The following is a 20,848-nucleotide window of genomic DNA, read 5'->3' on the forward strand; positions in this document are numbered from 1 at the left end:
AACCCGGGAGCCGGCCCTGCCTTCCTTATTGGACAACTTCCTCTCTTAAGAAATGAAGCTAAAGTATTCCTGTATGTATCAAGCACAATTCAGATCAACCTTTATTAGAAGAACTTGATTAAGCAACTCATTTTTGTTGACTGGTTGAGTGGTCCGTTAAAAACATGTTTTGCTGTTTATGTTTTTTTTTTTCTCGTTTTGAGTATTAATGTCTAGCAAGATATCCATGCTAATGGATAGAACACCTGAAATAATTAAGGGGTGAATCAGTGTCAGATGTAGGACCTGAACCTAATTTGAGCTCCTTTTCTGAAATTGTCTAGATCACAGGTTGATGGTGTCAATTTAAATTGAAGAGCTTCAAGCAATGAGAATTAGTATTTTTACCTGCTTTTTGCTGGAGCTCTTAGCATAATGGGATCTTTATCCTGATTAGGCCCTTCGAGTGCCAATGCAGTAGAAATAACAACTCCTGTTATAGACCTTTACATTCACTTTCCCTCTGGACAGCAAATAAAAATTCAGTGGAGCTAAGAAATATAAAAGTGGTGAGATACGTCTGCACATGACATACTGGTGTTTGCATTGCTTTATGAAAGATCTTTGTGTCTTTGAGACTGCATAGCTCTGGAGATGGGGTGGTTACTAAGATAACAGTTTTTGTGTGTGTTATAAACCGAATTGATGTGTAAAACCTGTGTAAATTGTCAGTGGTACAGCAAATGTTTGCTTATCTAGTCTCCGTGGTTCTCAGTTTATTGGTCTTACTCTACCTGATTTTGTGTCCCTCTCTCTTCTTTATTATCTTGCTTGCCTGCCTATGGTATATAAAACCTGCTTTAATTAATTTAGAACCACTGTTACATCTATATTTAGAATATTTCCCTGTCCTTGTCCTATAAGCTCTTGCTCTAATTTTCTCTTTTTGCCGTGTCTGGTTTTCTGAGGATGATTCTGATAATGTTTCTGTGGAGTTGTTGAAAATGTTTGAATAATTTATGATGAAATAATGGCAAAATGCCCTGAGTCCCTTGCAGGAGGGAATAAAACTGCGGACACATTTGATAAATAATAGTAATAATAATAATTGTTAATATAAATTATTTTATTAAATTTGGATCCTCCTCCTTGAGGGAGGAAAAATCATTTAATAAATCATGGAAATCATAACAGTGGCACAAATATGTACTCCCTGTGCATCCAAAGCTCACATTATGATTTATTTCTTAGACCATAATCACTCACAGATATCCTCCCTCAGAACCGGGCACTGTATAAACACAGAAGCAGGTATAATCACTGCCCCAAAGAGCTACACACTATTGATTTTAATGGGAGCTTTGGGAGTGAAGGAGGCCTCAATTCTGCAAGGTACTGAGCACTCTGGATCTGATTCAGTAATGTATTTAAGAACAAAAGATATACATCCAAATGGATTACCACTGTTGCCTACACTTCTCCCCTCAGACTTCCTGTATATTTTTAAAGCTATTGCTCCTGTGCTTAAAGTATAAGCACAAGCTTAAGTGCTCTATTGGCGCAAGGCCAGAGTGCTCAGCCCCTGTGGGACCAAGGTGAGAATGCAGGATCTTTGGTAAGGAAGGAGAAGAAATGATGTATTTTATTTATTTTTCTAAGTACAATGATCATGTCATCAAGCAACTTGATTTTACAGAGGTTCTTAAAGGGTATAAATCCAGAAGTGTGTAAATAGTGTGTGTGTACACACTGGACCTGATCCTGATCTCACTCATTCACACCAGTGTGATTCAGAGAAGTGAGTTCAGATTTACTCCAGAGTGATGGAGAACAGAATCTAGCTCATTACTTTTTATAAAATAGTTTGCTCTTTAGTAATTTATCGTCAAATGGGATACTTTTAGACCTTTTTAGACTTGCATTGTTCCACTACAAAGGAGTCTGTGAAGCTGAGCTGCCTCATTTCAGTGGGAACTCTGGGGCCCTTGTGCCTCAGACTGGCCCAATAGGTCTCTTTCTCCATTGCCTTTCCCCTTATGTAGTTAGTTACACCCAGTAAAGTGGTTATAAAATGCTACTAGAGCTCAATGATACCATGTCATACTCACTTTGCACTTACTATGAACAGGTGTGACTGCACAAGGAGCAAGGCAGGAAAGAATCAGGCGTAATGTCTCCAGCAGTAGAGGGGACTGATGCATCAAGACCCAGGAACTACCAGCGGCATCGCTCTCTCACACCACATTTCTCCCTTCCCTCAACCCTTTACCAAATCAGCAGTATTAACACTAGCATGGAACAGTCCTGAGTACTACAACTGACCAGTACCACTCTGACCAACCACAATGCAGTTGCACAAGAGAGGGGGGTTGGGGAGACTCCTTGCATCTCAGCACTGGTGCTCCAACATAGTGTCCCTTTCAGTCACATCTTTCACAAACAGCATATCTAAAGAACATGGGATTAGAATTACTTACCAGCAACAACCTTATCTACGGTCCAAATTTTTGTCCTGTAGGCAAATAGTGAGTGTTGCAGTCCATGGGTTGTAGTAGCATTTGCACCTGCAATATCCTGCAGAAGTTCCCCTGTGCAGGGATATAGGCCAGTGGATCCATGAGACTATGATAATGCTATTTACTAGAAGAAGTTTGCATTCAATACTGAGGTTATTTTGGTATGAGGCTTAGACCTGAAGAATGTTGTACTCTGGCAAAACTCCCATTAGCCTCAATAGGAGTTTTGCCAGGGTAAGAATTATAGAATTCAGCCTGATGCACATAGTTAAGAAAGTTGAGGACTCTTTGTTAACAATGACTGTGTCTATATTCTAATGTTATTGGATGGTTATAGGATGTGGAGCCAAAGAATATTCTTCATCTATTTCTTCGAAAAGAATCTACGCCGCAAGAAAAGGGTTTGCCATTAACTGTGCCAGCATGCTAATCTGTGTGATTTGTTTTAGGTGTCCTTGATGGTATTGTTCTGTTCATCCTTTGTGCTTGTATATTCCGTGTGTGTGTGTGTGTGTGTGTGAGATGTCTGACATTGACTTCTTTTGATGCAATACAATGACCACCCTTTAGTAGAGTAGCTGCTCTAAACAGTGGTCTGCATTGTTCTAATGTTAGTAGTAGAATAAAACACAGATGTCTATGTCCTCCACACTAATGTTGCTTTTTCACTTCTGTCAAAAATATCAAGCAAATATTTATTGCTTACATTTTTATATGCACAACATAGAGCAGTTTTTTCTTTGTAATACTCTTAGTATTTGCTCAGATTTCACATTTAAAAGAAAGCAAAAACAAAATAAAATCTATGACTATGCCACTATTTTTCAAATGACTATTTACAATTTGAAATATCGGGTTATATTTCATATCCACTTGCATCAGAATAAGACTTTGTTTCTATCCTTCACAGTGTTTGACTAAACAATCCACATCATTGTTGAGCGTGTCTTGTCACTTTGAGGACTATAGAAGCACCTTGAACCCTATGTTATTAGCACTATGTTAATATATACCAGTAAATCTCAAGTGTTTAGATGTACCATAATTAATTCCATACGTATATCACAGTTGAGATTTAGAAGTCATGATACATCCCATTTGAAAAAATTTTACAGATTGAGAGATATACCAACACTATAATTGAATATAGTGAAAAAAATAGTGAAGTTGCTCACTGAGATAAGAGTGTGATGTTATCACTCTTTCTGGAACACTGAGAAACTTGAACATGGTGCAGAACAACTAAATTGAGTTTGGGGGAAGGTGGAGAATAACTATTATTTTGTTGTCATAATAGTGTCCCAATATGTGGGGTTGTTTCCCTTAGGTATTTATGAAGGTTAAAGGATACAAACCTCTTTGGTGATTATGGGATGGGGACCAGGTATTTGGAATGAGATTTTCAAAGGCATAAAAATGGGTTATGGGCCTAAATCTCATGAAAGTCAATGAGATGTAAGTTCCTAAATCTCATTTGTGCTTTTGAAAATTTCCCCCATAAAGGTCAGGGAAAATCCGTATTAATGACATATAATACTGTAGTCACAAGTAGTGGAAATTCAACCCAACTGCTGTAATAGGCAGTGACGCCTGTAATTAAGGTTGCCAGACACTTTCCATAAAAGCTTGTTTTCAGCTGCTTATAGCTTGCCAGCCTCAAACTGTTTGGGCTGAAATCTTCCATGGAGCATTTCTGCCTCAGGCTGAATTTTTTTGGAAAGTTTCATCTGAGGTGGTTCATCCATTCCTGAGAGTTAGGGGAAAATATGATTTGCCCATGTTAACAATATTCTTAAAATTGCTTCATTGATAAGAATGAGCACCTTTATACTTTGGAGCATTTTGCGGGTCAGGTCACCGTGGTGTCAGGGATGTGCTTTTTGCCATTTCAGTGAAAATTTGCCCAGATTTGACCAAGTTATAAAGCTCTGACAAGTTTCACATGCTTGGTAGAGACTTCTTAAAATTTAGCAGCTATGTTTTCTGAAGATTCTGTCTCAGCTGAGTATGCTCCATCCTCTCACAGTTCCTAAATGCTGACCAGACTGCAGGTGCCATCCCTACAGAGTAACTGAGTATGTTCCAGGCCAAGTCTGCAGGGGCTGAGCAGGACTTTCCCTTCAATTACTCTTCCCAGATACTGGGGCCTTCTGTGGTGCTAGGCACAAACTTGCAAACTGTCTCTTCTGCATTCTGAATGCCTCCTCCCTGGCATCCAGATAATGAGGAGGGGAAAGAAGAAATAGCCTCACTCAAGTGCAGAGGAGTGACAAACAGGGATGGGAAGATGAAAAGATACGGGGTGGGGTGATAGGGATAAGAGGTGAGGGAGGAATGTGATAGAAGCCTGGGGAAAGTTAGGAACAGGATCCAGCAGTGGGAGAAAGGGGCAGGAGCAGAGCGGGGCACAAAATGGGGGAGGATTAAAGACGGGGAGGGGGGGCGGAGGACACAAGTGGGAGAAGGATGGGCAGGAGCTTTGGCATCGGGGGATGGGGCAGGAGTTGTGGGGGAGAAGCTGAGAACTATATGTAGGAGCTGGGGAGCAGGGAATAAGAGCAGAATGGGACAGGGAGAAGCTGGGGTGGAAGGCAGGGGACAGGTGCAGAAGAGTCTGTAACTATTAGAGAACACTTCTCTAGAAAACCTAAAGGACTTTGTACTCAACAGTCCTTTGCTGTCTAGCAAATAGCTATGAAACCTGCAAAGTGTGAATCTCTATCCCTGTCTAGTTGGAGGCCCACATAGAAGATAACAGCCTTCTACTATTACCAGTTATTCCCTTTGCTCAAGTGGTGTCCAGTGGATCTAAAGATCCCTATCCTGCTGATGAACCATATGGGAACGGCGGGAGGAGGGTCAATATGGTTTCACAAGATTAAATTGTTTTTTCTATGTTTACATTTTTTTAAAAAGTTAGGAAATTGCATCCCAAAAACCTACATTAATTGAACATTAAGGTTGGAAAGTCAAGCACTCAGAATTAAGAAAATGCTCAAATTAAGGTTGCCCTTGTAACCTTAACTCAGCCCTCTTGAACATATATTTTATGATAGTCTTTAATTACGTGTTCAGATACCTTTTTTTTTTCCTACAGGACCACTCCCTCATTCAGTGCCCAGGACGGTTTGTATTCTGGGAACAAATCAGACTTGTGTAGTGAAGGAGGCTGTAGGGCCAAAGCCTCATTTGTTGCAGAAGTTGGAAGGTGTGTTCTGAATGAATAAAGGGATTGTAGGAAGAAAAAGGACAGACTAAGGGCTAAAGCAGTTGAATGGCACCCTGGAGAACAGAGTTCCTGTGTGCTGCTGGGAAAAATCACTTAAATTAAAATTTTCACAGGTGTGGTTGCTTATTGCGTATTCTTCATTTTCTGGGTGCCTGACTTGAAACACTGGGGTCTGATCTGTGGAAGCGTTGAGCACTCACAATGTATCAGAGGGCAATGGATGCTAGGAAATGCTACATATGCTGAAACATAAGACCCTAATTATCTCAAATAGGGCATCTCAAATTAGTTGACAAGTTTGGCTTTAATTCTATGGCTCCATTTCCATGTATAAAATGGGGATAATAATACCACCTTACCTTACATGGGTGTTGTGAAGATAAATTCATTAATGCTGTAAAACACTAAGGTGACAGCACCACAGAAAAGCCTAGAAGGAAGCTAATAATTCTGTATTCAGTGCAGGGTTTGGATAGTGTGCAGTGAATAATGCATGTGGCCACACACTGGATGATGAAGATTTTTTTTTTAAATGGACAATACCATCCATCCTGTGCACTGAATGAGTCAGAGATCCTGTGGAAAAAGTAGTATGTGATCATGTAAATTAAAGCCTTTGGCATATGCCAGTGCACAAGGGGGTCAAATTAAGTTTGTGTAGGCAGCCTTATTTCTGTCTTTTTCTGACTATGAAGTGCTTTATTTTGCAACCTTAACAGTTTTTGGATGTCATAAATGTTACATGTATGTGATAAGACAGTGTGTTAGTGCTCATTTAATAATATTGTCTTGAAATTATTATTAGAAATGCATTGAATATATGTGATAAGAAAATGAACATCAAACAAAGGGTGGAAACTTAGGTATCAGAACAGATGAGTCACAAATGTATATTTTTATACAAACTGCTTGGGAGGGATTAAACTGCTATATAAACTATATAATTAAAGAATCTACATATGCTAAATGATGCACTTCTTAAGGACAGAGTGAATTGTTGGCAGGAAAATACAAATGTCTCCTTTTTTACATCCATCCATCCTGAGGTCCTTTCCAACCCTGATATTCTATGATATTCTATGATCCATCCAGTACATTGACCTGGGTTGTAAATGAGAAGAGAATTTTCCCCTAAATGAAGACATAAGGGACCACACTCATCCCTGGTGTAACTCTATAGACATCAGTCAAGTTATAACATTAATTATTTTGGCCCATTGCGTCTTATTTTGTTCCTTATGATGCTTTCTTTGTCAAGATGAATGTCTATTGCTACAATTACAATAAATCTGGTATTTAGCAAACTTGTATTTGCCACTTAGTGTTTGAAGGATCAGGTAACCTTTCAGGTCAGAAAGTTGAGGTACTGGTAATAATTTAGAAACATACATTAAGTTAGATTCCAGTAAGTAATTCAGAAAATTATGAATACAGTTCCCACAGGAAGCAACAGCATACCACAGGTACAGATGTAAGATTTCCATCTGAGTCTGTAATCGCTCACTCCAAAGAGGAATTTCCTCTAATCCATGAACTGTATTACTTGTTACTGAATATATGTATGTACTGGTATCAAGGAAATGCTTTTTAACCCTTGAATGCAGACACATTAAACAGGATTCCTACCTTGTTCCAGTGCAGACAACGCATGGGCATTTTCCTCAAAAATCACAAAGACAGACACAGGTTTTCCTGTTCAGTTCCACATTTACAGTCTGAAATACCTGCTTACATCATTGTCAAAGGATAACATAAATGAAAGTCACACTGGCATAAAAAGTTTAGAAGATTTCCACACCTTCTATCACACCTTCCATCAAAGATCTTAAAGCACTTTACAAACACTGAATTTAGCCTCACAGCGCTTCTGTGAGAAAAGGAGGTTTTGTTCTCCCCATTTTGCAGAGGGAAAATGTGCAGAGTAGCAGCCACATTTCAAAAAGTGGATACTAATATTGAGTACCTACAGTTTGAGACAGATGGCATCTCAAATTGAGCATCCAAAAAAGGCACCCACAATCATTGCTCACTTCTGCAAATTTTGGCTTTAGAGACTTTCTCAAGTTCACATAAGAGGTCTGTAACAGAGGTAGGAATGGAACCCACATCTTCTGACTTTCAGAACTTTGTCTTAAATCCTGACCACATTGCCTTGTTAGCTAATAGTCCATTTAAAAGCACTAGTTGTAAAAATATAAGAATTCTGTTTTGAGAATCTAAACTATTTCCAGTGGGTACTGTATTCTATACAGAATGGCCTTTGTTTTCCCCCAAAGTTCATGAATGTGCATGCTGGTATAGTCCTCAGGAATGCTAACATTTTGCTGTTAGAAATACCGTATCACCATATTCTTATCACATCACCAGATGTTTGTTTTTATGGTTGGTTATTGCCTGCACAACTTGTCATGCTCTAACAATGATTTCACTCTTTCACATTGTTCATTGTGAAATGCATGAAATGTGTCTGGAGCATTGTGGGTCAGATTCACTGGAGCACATTGTTTTCATTTAAGAAGTAGAAGTTTGAGCATTGGCAGAGACTTCATGTCCTTCATTCAAACCTTCTTCTTATGTTTACAAATACTTCCCCCCCAAAATGCAGTCCCCCTTGCCCAGCCTTACATCAGATGCAGGGGCGGCTCCAGGCCCCAGCACGCCAAGCGCGTGCTTGGGGCGGCATGCCGCGAGGGGTGCTCTGCCGGTCGCCGGGAGGGCGGCAGGCAGGCACGCCTGCAGGAGGTCCACCGGAGCCGCGGGACCGGTGACCGGTAGAGCGCCCCCCATGGCATTCCGCCGTGCTTCGGATGGTGAAATGTCTAGAGCCGCCCCTGATCAGATGTGTGCAGATGTAAAGTAGAGGTGAAAAATATTTGTTCCCTATACCCCACCAAGATATTTCCAGAACTGGTTTATCCAGTGTGTTCTGGCTGTATATTTATATATTTCTTAGCATTAAGGTACATTTAATATATTGATTATGTTGAAAGAGTTTTCAGGTGGAAGCAGCAGAATATATGTCTGGGCCATCGGTGTACTTTTTTTTTCTTAAACATATTGGTTTCTCAGTAAGATTAAGTCTTCCATCCATGAATTAGTTTATGGCAAGGAAGAATACTAGGAAGGATGGAGTGTCCAGGTCTTTTTTTACATCTCTGATATGTCTAACAACAGATGGTAGTAGAATGGAAATTCTGTTCCCAATGCTTTGCCACTTTATTTTTCTGCTATGCAGTTTTCCTTCTGGAAATATTTTTGGTTCAGATTCTAGGAGGAAAATGCATATATATTTTTTTCAAAGTATTGCTGAATATACAATCCCAAAAGTCATTGGGACATATCCTCAGCTGAGTAAATTGTCATAGTTCCATTGATATCAATAGAGTTATACCAATTTACATCAGCTGAGGATCTGTCCAACTTTGTATTAATTATATTCAGAGATATCTATCTCAGCAGTTCCCACTCAGAGGTCCCTGTGTACAGCATGTAGGAGAAGATGAAAACTTCTTTGACTTTAAATTTTTAGCCTCTGAGGCACCTATTGAGAGGTGTTTTTCACCTGGCTAAGTCAAATGAGTCAGCAAATTCCCTATATGTTCATATAACATCTATCTAAGCTCTCATGAACACAACTAAGGTAGACCGATTTCTCTGCCACTAGTCTTCTGGTTCATGAGTCATTTATTCTTCAGGTGCCAAATTGAGCCCTGGAATAAGAAGGCAAATATTCCATTAGACAAGGGGAAACTTGTCCATTTACACCAAGGTCTGAATTTATCCCCAAGAGCAGGATTCCACTAAGACAGGTATCTCTGGAGAAAAGAAAACAAGGTACCTATAATTCTTATCCTCTGAAGCTATACTTCCAAATGGATTGCTCATCACTCACACTTCTCCCCTCAGATTTTTTGTATATTTTCCTTATGTATTTTACTAGGCCTCTTTGGGGTAGGAGGGTGTTAGCGTCTCCAAGTTTTTAAAGGAACTAATATTGGAACATGATGGTGCTTCCAAAAGTACCTGACCGAGTGGTCCATGAGGTACTGCAGCTGCCTCCAAAGCTTAAAAGCTATGGGAACTCTCTCCCCCCCCACTCCACCCCCCAGGTCTTGCACTGGACCCAAGCATGGCAATTTGCATAGATACATATCTTCAGAGAACAATATTTACAGATAAGTAGCTTTCTTTTTAAGAGCTGAGTGACTTCCTTGAGTACCCTAAACACACATTGTATTCAGAGGGAGTGCTTGGGTGCACAAGTAATACAGGATCAAGTTTATAGAAGGATTTATCTCCACTAATATAATTTTAATATTTGCTCATTTAAGCAGAGGAAGAAAGACGGTTTCCTACAGAAAACATCTTTTTAGTTTATAAAAAGTGATCCAGAACCCTTTGATATTTCATTAGGTTTTTAATGTTCTTTAGGAGCCCTCCATTTAATATATAATGGTTATAGGTAGGCGTATTATACCAAATTGTATAAACCAAGCTTTGGTGATCTAGGCTGGGATTTTCAAAGGACCCTATGGGAAATTCAGTGGGAGTTGGAAGCTCCTTTGGAAACGCTACATCTTGGGTCTTAATCCTGAACTCTTTATTCAGGCAAAAATATCTTGGAAGCCAATGGCAGTTTTGCCTAAAAGAGGCATTCAGGACTAACATGCTATTGACAGCCATTAGTAAGCTGGGATCTGTTTATTACTGAAACCCTTAAAATACCCTTTATTGTAAATATTTTCTATCTTCATTTTGCTTTTGCAGTCCTCCACAAGCAGCCCAGAGAAGTGTGTCTTTGTTTGCTGGAACTTGGAAGGATTGCAGCCAGGTAGGTGAAAATATTTAGAGAATTAAAAAATATTTATATTTTGATAGCAGTGGCTACTGAGAGACTTACTAACTCGGTGCATCTTCATGTTAACATTTACACTGGCCAGGGTCAAGGCAAACACCCACTGATAGTTACACAAGAACATCTTGTGGGCAGTTGTTCAAACAATATAATCAAATCTCCCTTAATATAGCAATACGGTTTTTCTGCTGTCTTCATATTGCAAGGGGGAAACTGATATGAAAAGAAGTTTAAAATTAGAACAGGATTTTTCTAAATGAAGTTGTTAAATTCTTACTCCTTATAATCATGTCTCTGTAACTAATCAAAACTATTTTCTCCCTAAATCTTCTATATTAGCATCTAACCCTGATCCCACTGAGGTCAATGAAAGTTTTCCCACTGATCTCAGTGGTAGTAGAATCTGCCTTCAGATAACCTAGATCTGATTTCATTTACTCTGACTGTAACCTCATTGACTTCCGTGGCGTTACTCCTGATTTGCACCAGTCTAAGATAAGAATCAAGCTCAGAGATTGAATCTCTGCTACTAAGACAACTATTGCTCTTGCTAGATTCTGTCTATGCTTTGTTTGTAGAGGTCAGATTGTGATATCCTTACATAGTCACAGTGAACTTGTAGTCCCGTACATGAAATCAAAGGGGCTACTTATGGAGTAAGGTATTTTCAATGTTAGTAAGGATGTCACAAGCTAGTCATAGGGCATTATAACTCAACAAGGTGTCATTCTTTGTTGTTAAGAAAAAAAATTGCTTTAAATTCATTCATGTCTTGAAAAGCAACTTCACTAAATTGTTCCCTCACACCCATGCAACCCCATTCCAATGGGGATTGCATGGGAACGAATGTAGAATTTTGCCAGCTGCATTTGACTTCTTTAACTTAAGTTTGTATATCCTGGGTTTTCCCATTTGAACTCTTTCATAGCAGTGTATCCCTTAGGTGTAAAAACAAATTCCAAGCCATATTGTGCTATCACTTATTAAGCACAAATTTGCATTTAAAAAAAAAAGACCATGCTGTTTATTTTGGTTTATAAAAGATACTCTTCATTTCATCATCCCATGCAGTCAATGGGAATTTAATGTTAAAAAAAATGTATCAAGATACGGTGTAAAGAAAGTCTCTCTCTGGGGCACAGCCCTAGCTGGGCTGAGGCCCCTCAGCATGCCCAGTTGTCACCATAGGTTGGCCTAGTACAGGCCACAGTCTCCTAATCCTTGCAGTGGACCCCACCTTGTGGGCCTGCTTACTTTGTTTCCAGGTGGGGGGAAACCAAAAGTTCAGATTCAACACAAAATAAGGCCCCTCCTGGGATCAATAAAAAAGCAAAAATGTTTGTGGCACCACCTTACTTCAGGGGTACTTACTTTGTTGGAGTCCTTACAGCTGGGTAGCCAAGTCAGTCTTTCCCTATCAGAGTTGCCCCAAGGGTCTCTGGGCTCCTCACAGAGCTGCAGGAGTTTCTTGCATGATGGTTACTTCTGCTGCACAGGAGCCACTCCAGCCACCCCTTTCTCAGGGCTTCCTCCCTTGCTGACTGCAGCTCCCTCCTTTTTAAAGCCCTGCTCCCTACCATGCATGATTGCCAGGGCTGGAAAGGTGGGGCTACCTTAGCACACAAAGCCTTCCAAGCCCTCTTCCCTTTCACATATGGCTCATATTTTAGCCAACCTGGGAGCAGAGTAACAGGCAACACCTTCTTCCCATTTTAACTTGTTCCTTTTCCTCCCCCCCTAAAAAAATCCTATCCCAATATGGGATCTGAAAACTCTCTACAGCCTAGTAAGTTTTCAAGATGCACAGGAAATGCTGGAAGGGGTAACATAACAGGGTTATGTCATTTAAATGACAAGTATCTAATGGCGTTCTTGCTTTAAGTGTGCTAAAATCTGAGCTACGTGGGAGACAAGAGTGATTTGAATAGACTCTGTGTTTTGTATGTTGGCTGGATTTAACAAAGAAAAAAGCATTTTAATAAACTGATCTCTGCTATAGCTATTGCTTTAAATTACTGATGGGGAACAATAAGATGTTAAACAGACATCTTTCTTGCTTTTTAAAGCCCGGCTCACCCTGAAGATCGAACTAACTGAACTAACAGTCTGTGGGGCCTGCTTGTCGGAACAGGAATCTCAATGATATAATATTAAAAAGGAGCTTCTACAGAGTCCTAAGGAATTAGGAAAGGAAGAGACACTGAGCAGTTATAAATACATTTTTCTTCCTCCTCCAAAAGTACAAGGAGGTGTTTGGAGAGAGCATCCATTCACCATTAAAAGTCACCTATGAAATCCTCAAAAACTATTTTCTCAGATTTCAGTGTTTAGGGCCTGATTGAACTCCTAGTCAAGCCACTGACTAGTGGGTCTTTCAACTGATTTGAATGGGAGTTGGATCAGGCCTTTACTGAGTGATAGATAGTACAGATGGTTTTTTTGTGGGGGAAACCAAAACCTTCCCCTCACCCTATTAAACTGGCATTGTTTCTAGAAACAAACCTTTTAAGGGTCTGTAAAGACTGGAGACTTTTTTCAGCTGTAACTGGAATGTAGACGAAATAGAGAGAAAAAAAATCTGATTTCATTTAAACAGGTGTAAATTTAGAGTAACTATTGACATCAATGGAATTACTCCAGACCATAATTGACCGCTGAATTTGTCTGAGGGAGTTTCTCATGAGATTTTCAGATTACTTATTTTGCTGATCAAGGGTCTGATTCCCCATTTGCTTACATCAGTGTAACTCCATTGACCTCAGTGGAGCTACACTACTTTATATCTGCATTACTGAGAAGAGAAGCAGGCCCTAATTGGGGGAGATAGCCATTAAACTGCCTGACTTTTTTGGTTTCTTATCAAAACAGAACCCAAACATTGGGCCATGTTGTGTCTTGGTAGCCTACAATGAGGGCAGAGCAAAGTCAGCCTTTTCCAGACAAGAGGTAGGCACAATCTGTCCTCTTCTAGTTTGCACATCACTATCAGGTACATGTCACTGTGTAGATGCTACCAGTTACTCACCATACATTATGGAAGCCTTCATTATTAAGAAACCATCTAAATAGTTTTCAGTATGTTTTCATTAGTGATTTGTGCCCAACTTCTGTAACAGTTCAGAGAGCTGGACTGATACTGTATGCCCACTCAGCAGAGTGACTTGATTGAGCTTATTCACCATTTGTACAGAACACATCATCTAGCAAAGAGAGAAACTATTGCAAGTTACTACTGGAGCTTTCACTTAAATGATTGAATGTGAAATTTCAGAAATGGTAAAATTTTTGAAGAAATCATCTAAATCAATAATAAAAGAACACCCTCTAACAGTGGGTTGGCCTTTCATTAGTGAAGAGTTTATTTGTATTTCAGGCTCTTTACAGACCTTCAGGGCCTGAGCCTGCTGTAGTAATCTGTGGTTCCAATCTTGCGGTCTTTGCTTATGTGAGTAGTTCCAGTTGAAGTATACTCATGAGAGTAAGAAGTGCAACATCAGGGACAGTGTTAGACAGAGGGTCAGCCCATTATAAGAAACTAAAATCTTGTTCTGCATGTAAACAATTGTTAATCAGCTACTAGCCCCAATCAATAACTTTCCTGATTTTTCTCTTTTGTCCATGTGATGGAAATTAAAGCAGGAAATGTGAGTAGAGTGTATAAGACTCACAGACTTTTCATTCAATTAATACAATGAGCCAAATTCTGTACTGACTGATCCCACATGAGTGGATTGATAGTCCTTGTGAAAGATGGATGAATCCTATGGGGGTAAAATGCAGTACTGACTTAAGCTATCCAGTTCCATTGCAATCAATGGGATTGTGCAGGTCTGATTCATTTTCACACTCTTGTAAAGTAGGAGTAGCTCCAGTGAAATAGTTGGAATTACACTGAGGTAAAATTGACATAAAAGAGAGCAAAATCAATCTCTCTACGTGTGTAAATATGCCTTAAAGGATGCTTATATTCTGGAAAGCGAATTAGGTGCAAATATATCTGTGAGCTGCTTTTTTGGTGGTATGACATGCAATAGCGAAACTGTCTGTTCTACCAAAAGAATTGGAATTCTTCTTACGTGGCTGTAAAACTTTTTTTTTTTTTTTTTTTGGATAAATCAGCCCCCAGATGTCTTTTGTTTGAAAATTATAGTCTGTTGAGAAGTTATATCTTTCTGGTATTGTACTTAATTTTTCCTTGGGAAAAATTGGAAGTGGTGCTCTTAGAAGTCTATCGGAGATCATTTTACAGTCTGAAGCTGCTCTGTTTGTAGTTATGGAGAAGACAGGCTAGAAAGGAGCAGACAAGGAAATTCCCAACATAGTTCTCAGAACAGGGCTTGTACCTTTTTTTGCACGGCAAGCCACTGTGAGACAAGCAGAAGGATTTCTTTGTCGATTCCTCTAATTAAGCTGTTTGATTGTGATGCAATACATGGAGGATATATGTTTAAATTTAATTTCCGCTGATTAGTAGAAAGAAGTTTGTTAAAATTATCTATAATAATTGTATACTGTCTATTGTAATGATAGAAATCAGGTGAGTTAGATTCTGAAAAAAAGCAGAAGCAAAGAAGCAGCATTAATGCGAGTGGGAACAGTTTATTTGATGAGTAAGGCCTCATGCAGGTGTATGCTTAGAGCCCAGGGGAATTTAATGATTTACAGCATGTCAGCATCTGCAGACAGACAGGAAGTAAATGGATTGTATATAAGTGTTCGCTCCAATGTTGGCTGACTTTTCGTTAGGCAGACTGCACCAGTTAGCAGCCAATACAAGCACAGATTTGGTTCTTAGTTTTCTGGGTATTAACTTACTACGCAGCAGTGTGATTAGCTTGTAATTTGTAATGAAAAATGCAAGGGCCAATATATACACTTATGCCCTTTGCCTATATGACTTTAAGTTCTATGATAATGTTGGTCTTTAATACTTGGTATATTTTTGGTACAGAACGTTAGTGGCTGGGTCATCAACTGGTGTGAATCAGCGTAGTTCTGGATCTGGCCCTGGGTTTTTATTTTACACAATACAATATGTATTTTCACTATAGAATTGGTTTGATGTGAATACCTATATTTAGCATGGTGGTCTTTAACTAAAAGGAAATTATCATATAAAATATATTTTCTTTTCTTGTTCAGTTGAAAAAGAAAAAGATGGGGTGAAGTTCAGTGGTTAGTTCTGTGAAGTGGGCATCAGGATTCTGGGATTCTGTTCTCAACTCTGCTACTCACTCATTATATGACCTTGGCCAAGTACAGAGCCGCCCAGAGTGGGGGGGGGGGCAAGTGGGGCAATTTGCCCCAGGCCCTGGGCCCCGCAGGGGCCCCCACGAGAATATAGTATTCTATAGTGTTGCAACTTTTTTTTATGGAAGGGACCCCTGAAATTGCTTTGCCCCAGGCCCCCTGAAATCTCTGGGCGGCCCTGGCCAAGTAACTTACAACCAAACTTGTAAAAGTAACCACTGAATTTGGGTGCCTCAATTTTTTGAGCACCAAACTTGAGACCCTTTAAGATTTTCAGGGATTCACTTCAACTGGAACAGTAAGTACTATGCAGTTCTTAAAAAAACAAACAAACGAACAAACAAAAAAACCCACAGATTCAAAGTTGGTCTCCCAAAAATTGAGGTGCATAAAATCAGTGGCCACTCTTGAAAAAATTTGGCCTGAATCTTCTCCATTTACCCATCCATAAACTGGGCATAATACCTATTACGGTGGGTTATGCTCAGGTTTAACAGGTTAATCTTTTCTCATATAGATTTATTATGAAACTATTTAAGTTTTCATAATTCCTAGAAAAAGTCTGAGAGGATGGTGAAATGCGAAGTAGATGTTCTCTGAACTGAACTCTCATATCATAACAATTTTGGGATGTGTCTATCACATACCAAATACCATATCACATATTTATAGATGTTTCCCCAACAAACAACAAGCTGAAGACTAAGTGCATTTATTGTAAATTTGATTAAATGAGAGATGCTATTTTAATTTCACACTGCATATTTATGATACTGATAGCAGCTACAATAATATATCATGTACTCATCCCTTCATTGGTGTGTTTAGCAATTCTGTGTTGCACAGCTGTGTATGTATGAAGTTTATGTATCATGATCTATTAAGATATGAAATTCTTTGTAAGCGCTGGTAATTTGTTTGTATGTTTTCAAAAGGTTTGGTGTGGAACCTCCTGGGTTAATAAAGCTGGAGAAAGAGATTGAACAAGAGGAAATACTTTCAGCCCCTCTTCCATCTCCTTCACCCTCCCCAACAAAGTCTCCGGGGAAAAAGAGCACAGGAAAACTGTTGGATGATGCTGTAAGTGTGCTTGGGCAAGCTTCTTATCATGAGATATCAACAAAAAAGTAGACTAACATCTTCCTGATACATTCTGACATACACAGGACATAAGGGCCTGAGTTTGACATCTCACTGCATTTAGTGGTCTAACGACAAGATTTGCAAGCATCTACAATTAATATCACTTGTGACCACGATTATTTGCAGTTTGGGGAATTTTAGTGGATAGTGGAAATCTGCAATTTGGCCCAGCTTTGCAGTGCTGAAGTTCTTACTGAGGGCCAGGTCTGGCTGTCATTATTTTTATTTTATTTTATTTTTTTAAACTAGTTGTTCACTGAACTCTCATTTGGTGTTTTGCCTGAGGATGGACTGAATCAAGACTGTGAGATTTGTCCCTTACCAACTTATACATATTTCTAACAAAACATTTCTGAGTTATTTGAGCCTCTTTTTGTACTCTAGTTCTGCATGTCTCAGAGACATTGTCTCTTGTAGCATAAACAAGTGCAAAATAAATTTTTCCTCACTGTTACCTAGGAAAATACATTGCTTTACAATTCATTAAGCTCTTTATACCATACTTCTCAGTTACACTCCATTAGAGGGGTTCATTTTGAAACAGCTGGAATCAGCTGAAAGAGACATTTTGAAGCAATGAAGAGGTTAACCAGGAAATTACAAATATATTCTATAAAAAGAAACAGTTACTATAGTAACTGCTATATCACATGGTAGATGTACCACCTGGGAGTTACAAAGCGCTTCTTGAAAAACCTATGTGCCACTTTTGTGTTACAATGAGCAGATGGAATATAATGTTCATTCTTTTAATGAAAAAAGTATTTTTACAATGTAAATGAGTTACATTTAATTTTTATATTTTGTGTCATCTTTAACTATGCAAACCCACTTATTGCTTCTCTAGGAGAATTGTGGAGAATGCGGGTATGTTTAGAATGGAAGAGGTGACTGTATATCTCAGGGGAACAGAGAAGAGAGTATGAAGGCTGTCTCCAGCCATCTGCTTTAATTTAAAAAGCAGTAGGGATAGAGAGGGTTGAATTTATCTAGTTAAATTCCTGATCCTCACTGCCCCCAGACTCACACACTATAAACTAATGGCAGCGCTCATACAATCCAGACACAAAAAAATAAAACAGAGTTTAAATTTGCCCTCCACTTCCATATTTTATTTTTAAATTCCAGTCAATAATACTTCTATGCTCCTCAGGCCAGTGAGGTTGCAATGGCAAACACAACAGTAAGGGCTCAATTATCCTCTGGTTTGTACCAGTTTTTAAATTGATTGGCTTTGATTCTCCCCAATATTGAGCTGCTCTATGCTACTTACACAGAACAAAGCAACCCTAAAGGTGGCAGATCTGACTACTAGAGGCCTCCTCCTGCTCAGGTGAATCCTTGGCAGCATAGAGTTATCATAACAGGTCCTACACCACCTTTCTGCTGGCTTCTAGTATAAGGAGTGTCACCAGAGGGTGTGGTTGGCATGTATTAATGTAGTGGCGATCCCTTCCTGTTAGACCCTCGGGGCCACAGGCAAGCTGATTTGGGGAGCATTTAGAGGATCACTCTGGTACACAGTCCCAAGATCAGAGGACATATAAGTCCATATATACCTCTTGCACCTCCTGCAACCTACATTTGATATGACCCATTGACTTCAGTAGAGTTACTCCTGATTTATGCGGATGGTAGAGGTCCAGAATATCTTAAGATTGGTTTGATATTCAGAATCCTGGACCTAATACTCTTGATCTATGCCAGTGTGAAAGAGAGGAGAATTTCCATTGGAGTCACTGGAATAATTTTGGTGTTAAAACAATTAAGTGACAAGAAAATCAATCCCAATGACCATTTTTAATGTGTTTAGTATAATTTCAAGCTATGAAGTAAATTTCATGACAATATACTGCACATGTTTGAGAGAGGGAGGAATCATTCTCAGTAATTATTCCACAAGGGAAAAGGCCTGGTCAGATGGTAACACTGGATCATTTTAGCAATAAGGTGGAAAGCCCTCAAATTAGGTGATAGAGCGTAAGTCAATTTTAAAAGTTCCTTTTCCTGCCCATCAGCTGAGAAGATCAATTACAGAAAAAATTGTTAGTTAACTTGTTCGCTTTTTACATCTATCAATATCCCCAGTCACCTCCAACAAAAAGAACGTTCCTTTGACAAGTTAAAATTTTCCCTCAAGTATAAAGATGAAATCCTAACACCTCCTATTCTATATAACAGATCTGTTCCTGTATTTTTGTCAGACAACCAAAATATCTAACAGAGCCCCAGTACACGACCCTGACGTTTTTCCTGTCTAAGACAGTGTTACTCAAACTTTCATCAGTAAGTTATTCTAACAGCTTTCTTTCTGTTCTCAGTCTCTTTTTATGGGGCCTTAGTTTACAAACTGGATCTGAAAAGGTCTGTTGAGTGTTACATGAAGTGGACAAAACCTTTGGAAAGTTCCCCCTGCATTTTGTTTCATTTGACATCAATACATTAGGTCAGCTTTCATCCAAGAGAGGGACAGTATGCGGAAATGATTGCCTTCATGCACTTGTCAGTGTTGTTTCTTAGCGGAAGTGCTATTTGAATGTCAAATTAGAGTTCACTCAACCAGATCTGCTCTTTGACATTGATGGTTGTGCTACTTTAAGATCACCTAAAAGTTCAGAATATACATCTACTAAATATTAATGTCACTGGTTTCGCATTCAAAGCTGAATTCTCAGTTGGAGCTGAAGTTTGGCTGATGTAAATGAGGAATGAGACAAAAGTAGCTTTCAACAGCCCTTGTTCATCCCTGATCCCCGGGCTTTGGGGGCCATTTTTTACACCAGTAACTTAGAAAAGCCTCAAGGCAACTCTAAATTACACCTGGCTATAACAACCCCCAACTAGCTAATGCAACAGCAGGCAATCATGAGAGTGCAGCAGCACATCATCTACCTCAGTCATATCCCTGCACTGGTGAACATCTCAAAGCTGAGGATAGGGGGAACATAAATGGTACTTTTCTCCCTTTAACTCTTCTCAGTGGCACTGAGTTTAGCTTGGATCCTGGCTCATGATCAGGGCCTAGTGTTTTACCCAAGTGTAAATGGCTATGCAAGGTGAAGATAGTGGGAAATCAGGTACTCTATCTCTAAGCTAAAGTAGTATTAATTTTATTATTAAGGAAGCCCTGCTGGAGAAATTACTGGACAGCCTCCTTTTTGTGTATCAGATATACTCAGGTCTCCAATACTGGACTTCCTTTACTTTTCATCTGAGAATTGTAGGTGGATTAAATTGTAAATCTATCCACCAAAAATCAGTAGAGTTCAATTCCATTCACATACCATCAACCTCAGGTTGACAAACTTTGGGCTAAGTTCATCACTCAGTTATATAGTGCAAATCCATGGCAAACTGAGTGTCTGCGAGCATCACTGGCCTCTACTTTATCTTTCCATACCTCGGAATTCCCATTTGACTTGGGAATCCCCACAACCTTGGAATTCACAGATGCTTTAAAAAACTGCCGCTGTATTTATTTTTCATTTTAATATTTTTAATAAGTAAGAATATAGGTTTGTTTAATGTTACCATTTTATGTAATTGAAAATACATGTAGATTTCAAGAAGACACATCATCCATGTTGTCATTACTGGGTGATGACAGAAGATGCTGATGCAAAGGATCTTTCTGCAGATATTTTAAGATCTATAGGGTCTTTCTTGTGGGTTCCCAAGCTATCTCAGAAACTCTGCAGAGCGAGAGAAAAAAGTGGCCCCGAAAAAGCTGCGATCACTGATTTCCCCCCCACATTTCACATGGCTTAACATAGGAGGAGAGCTTGTGTTGCTAATATCCGAATGCTGTATGAGGTTTATTAATACACTTCTACCCCGATATAACGCTGTCCTCGGGAGCCAAAAAATCTTACTGCG

At 39.2% G+C, this 20,848-nt stretch overlaps 1 protein-coding gene across 7 annotated transcripts in view; it reads left to right on the plus strand.

Annotated features, from left to right (window-relative positions):
* GAS2 (growth arrest specific 2) overlaps positions 1 to 20,848 on the plus strand; it is a 168,007-nt gene that overhangs the window by 94,283 nt on the left and 52,876 nt on the right. For 6 of the 7 annotated variants that reach the window (XM_045016818.1, XM_045016819.1, XM_045016821.1 and 3 more), the window contains 3 exons: positions 10,492 to 10,555; positions 16,765 to 16,909; positions 19,154 to 19,258. In XM_045016818.1, the coding sequence (XP_044872753.1) occupies positions 10,492 to 10,555; positions 16,765 to 16,909; positions 19,154 to 19,258 (314 nt within the window). The remainder of the gene's footprint in view (positions 1 to 10,491; positions 10,556 to 16,764; positions 16,910 to 19,153; positions 19,259 to 20,848) is intronic. The other variant, XM_045016824.1, reaches the window with a different exon arrangement.

The sequence above is a fragment of the Mauremys mutica genome, chromosome 4 (genome assembly GCF_020497125.1).
Source record: "Mauremys mutica isolate MM-2020 ecotype Southern chromosome 4, ASM2049712v1, whole genome shotgun sequence".
Lineage (NCBI taxonomy): Eukaryota > Metazoa > Chordata > Testudines > Geoemydidae > Mauremys > Mauremys mutica.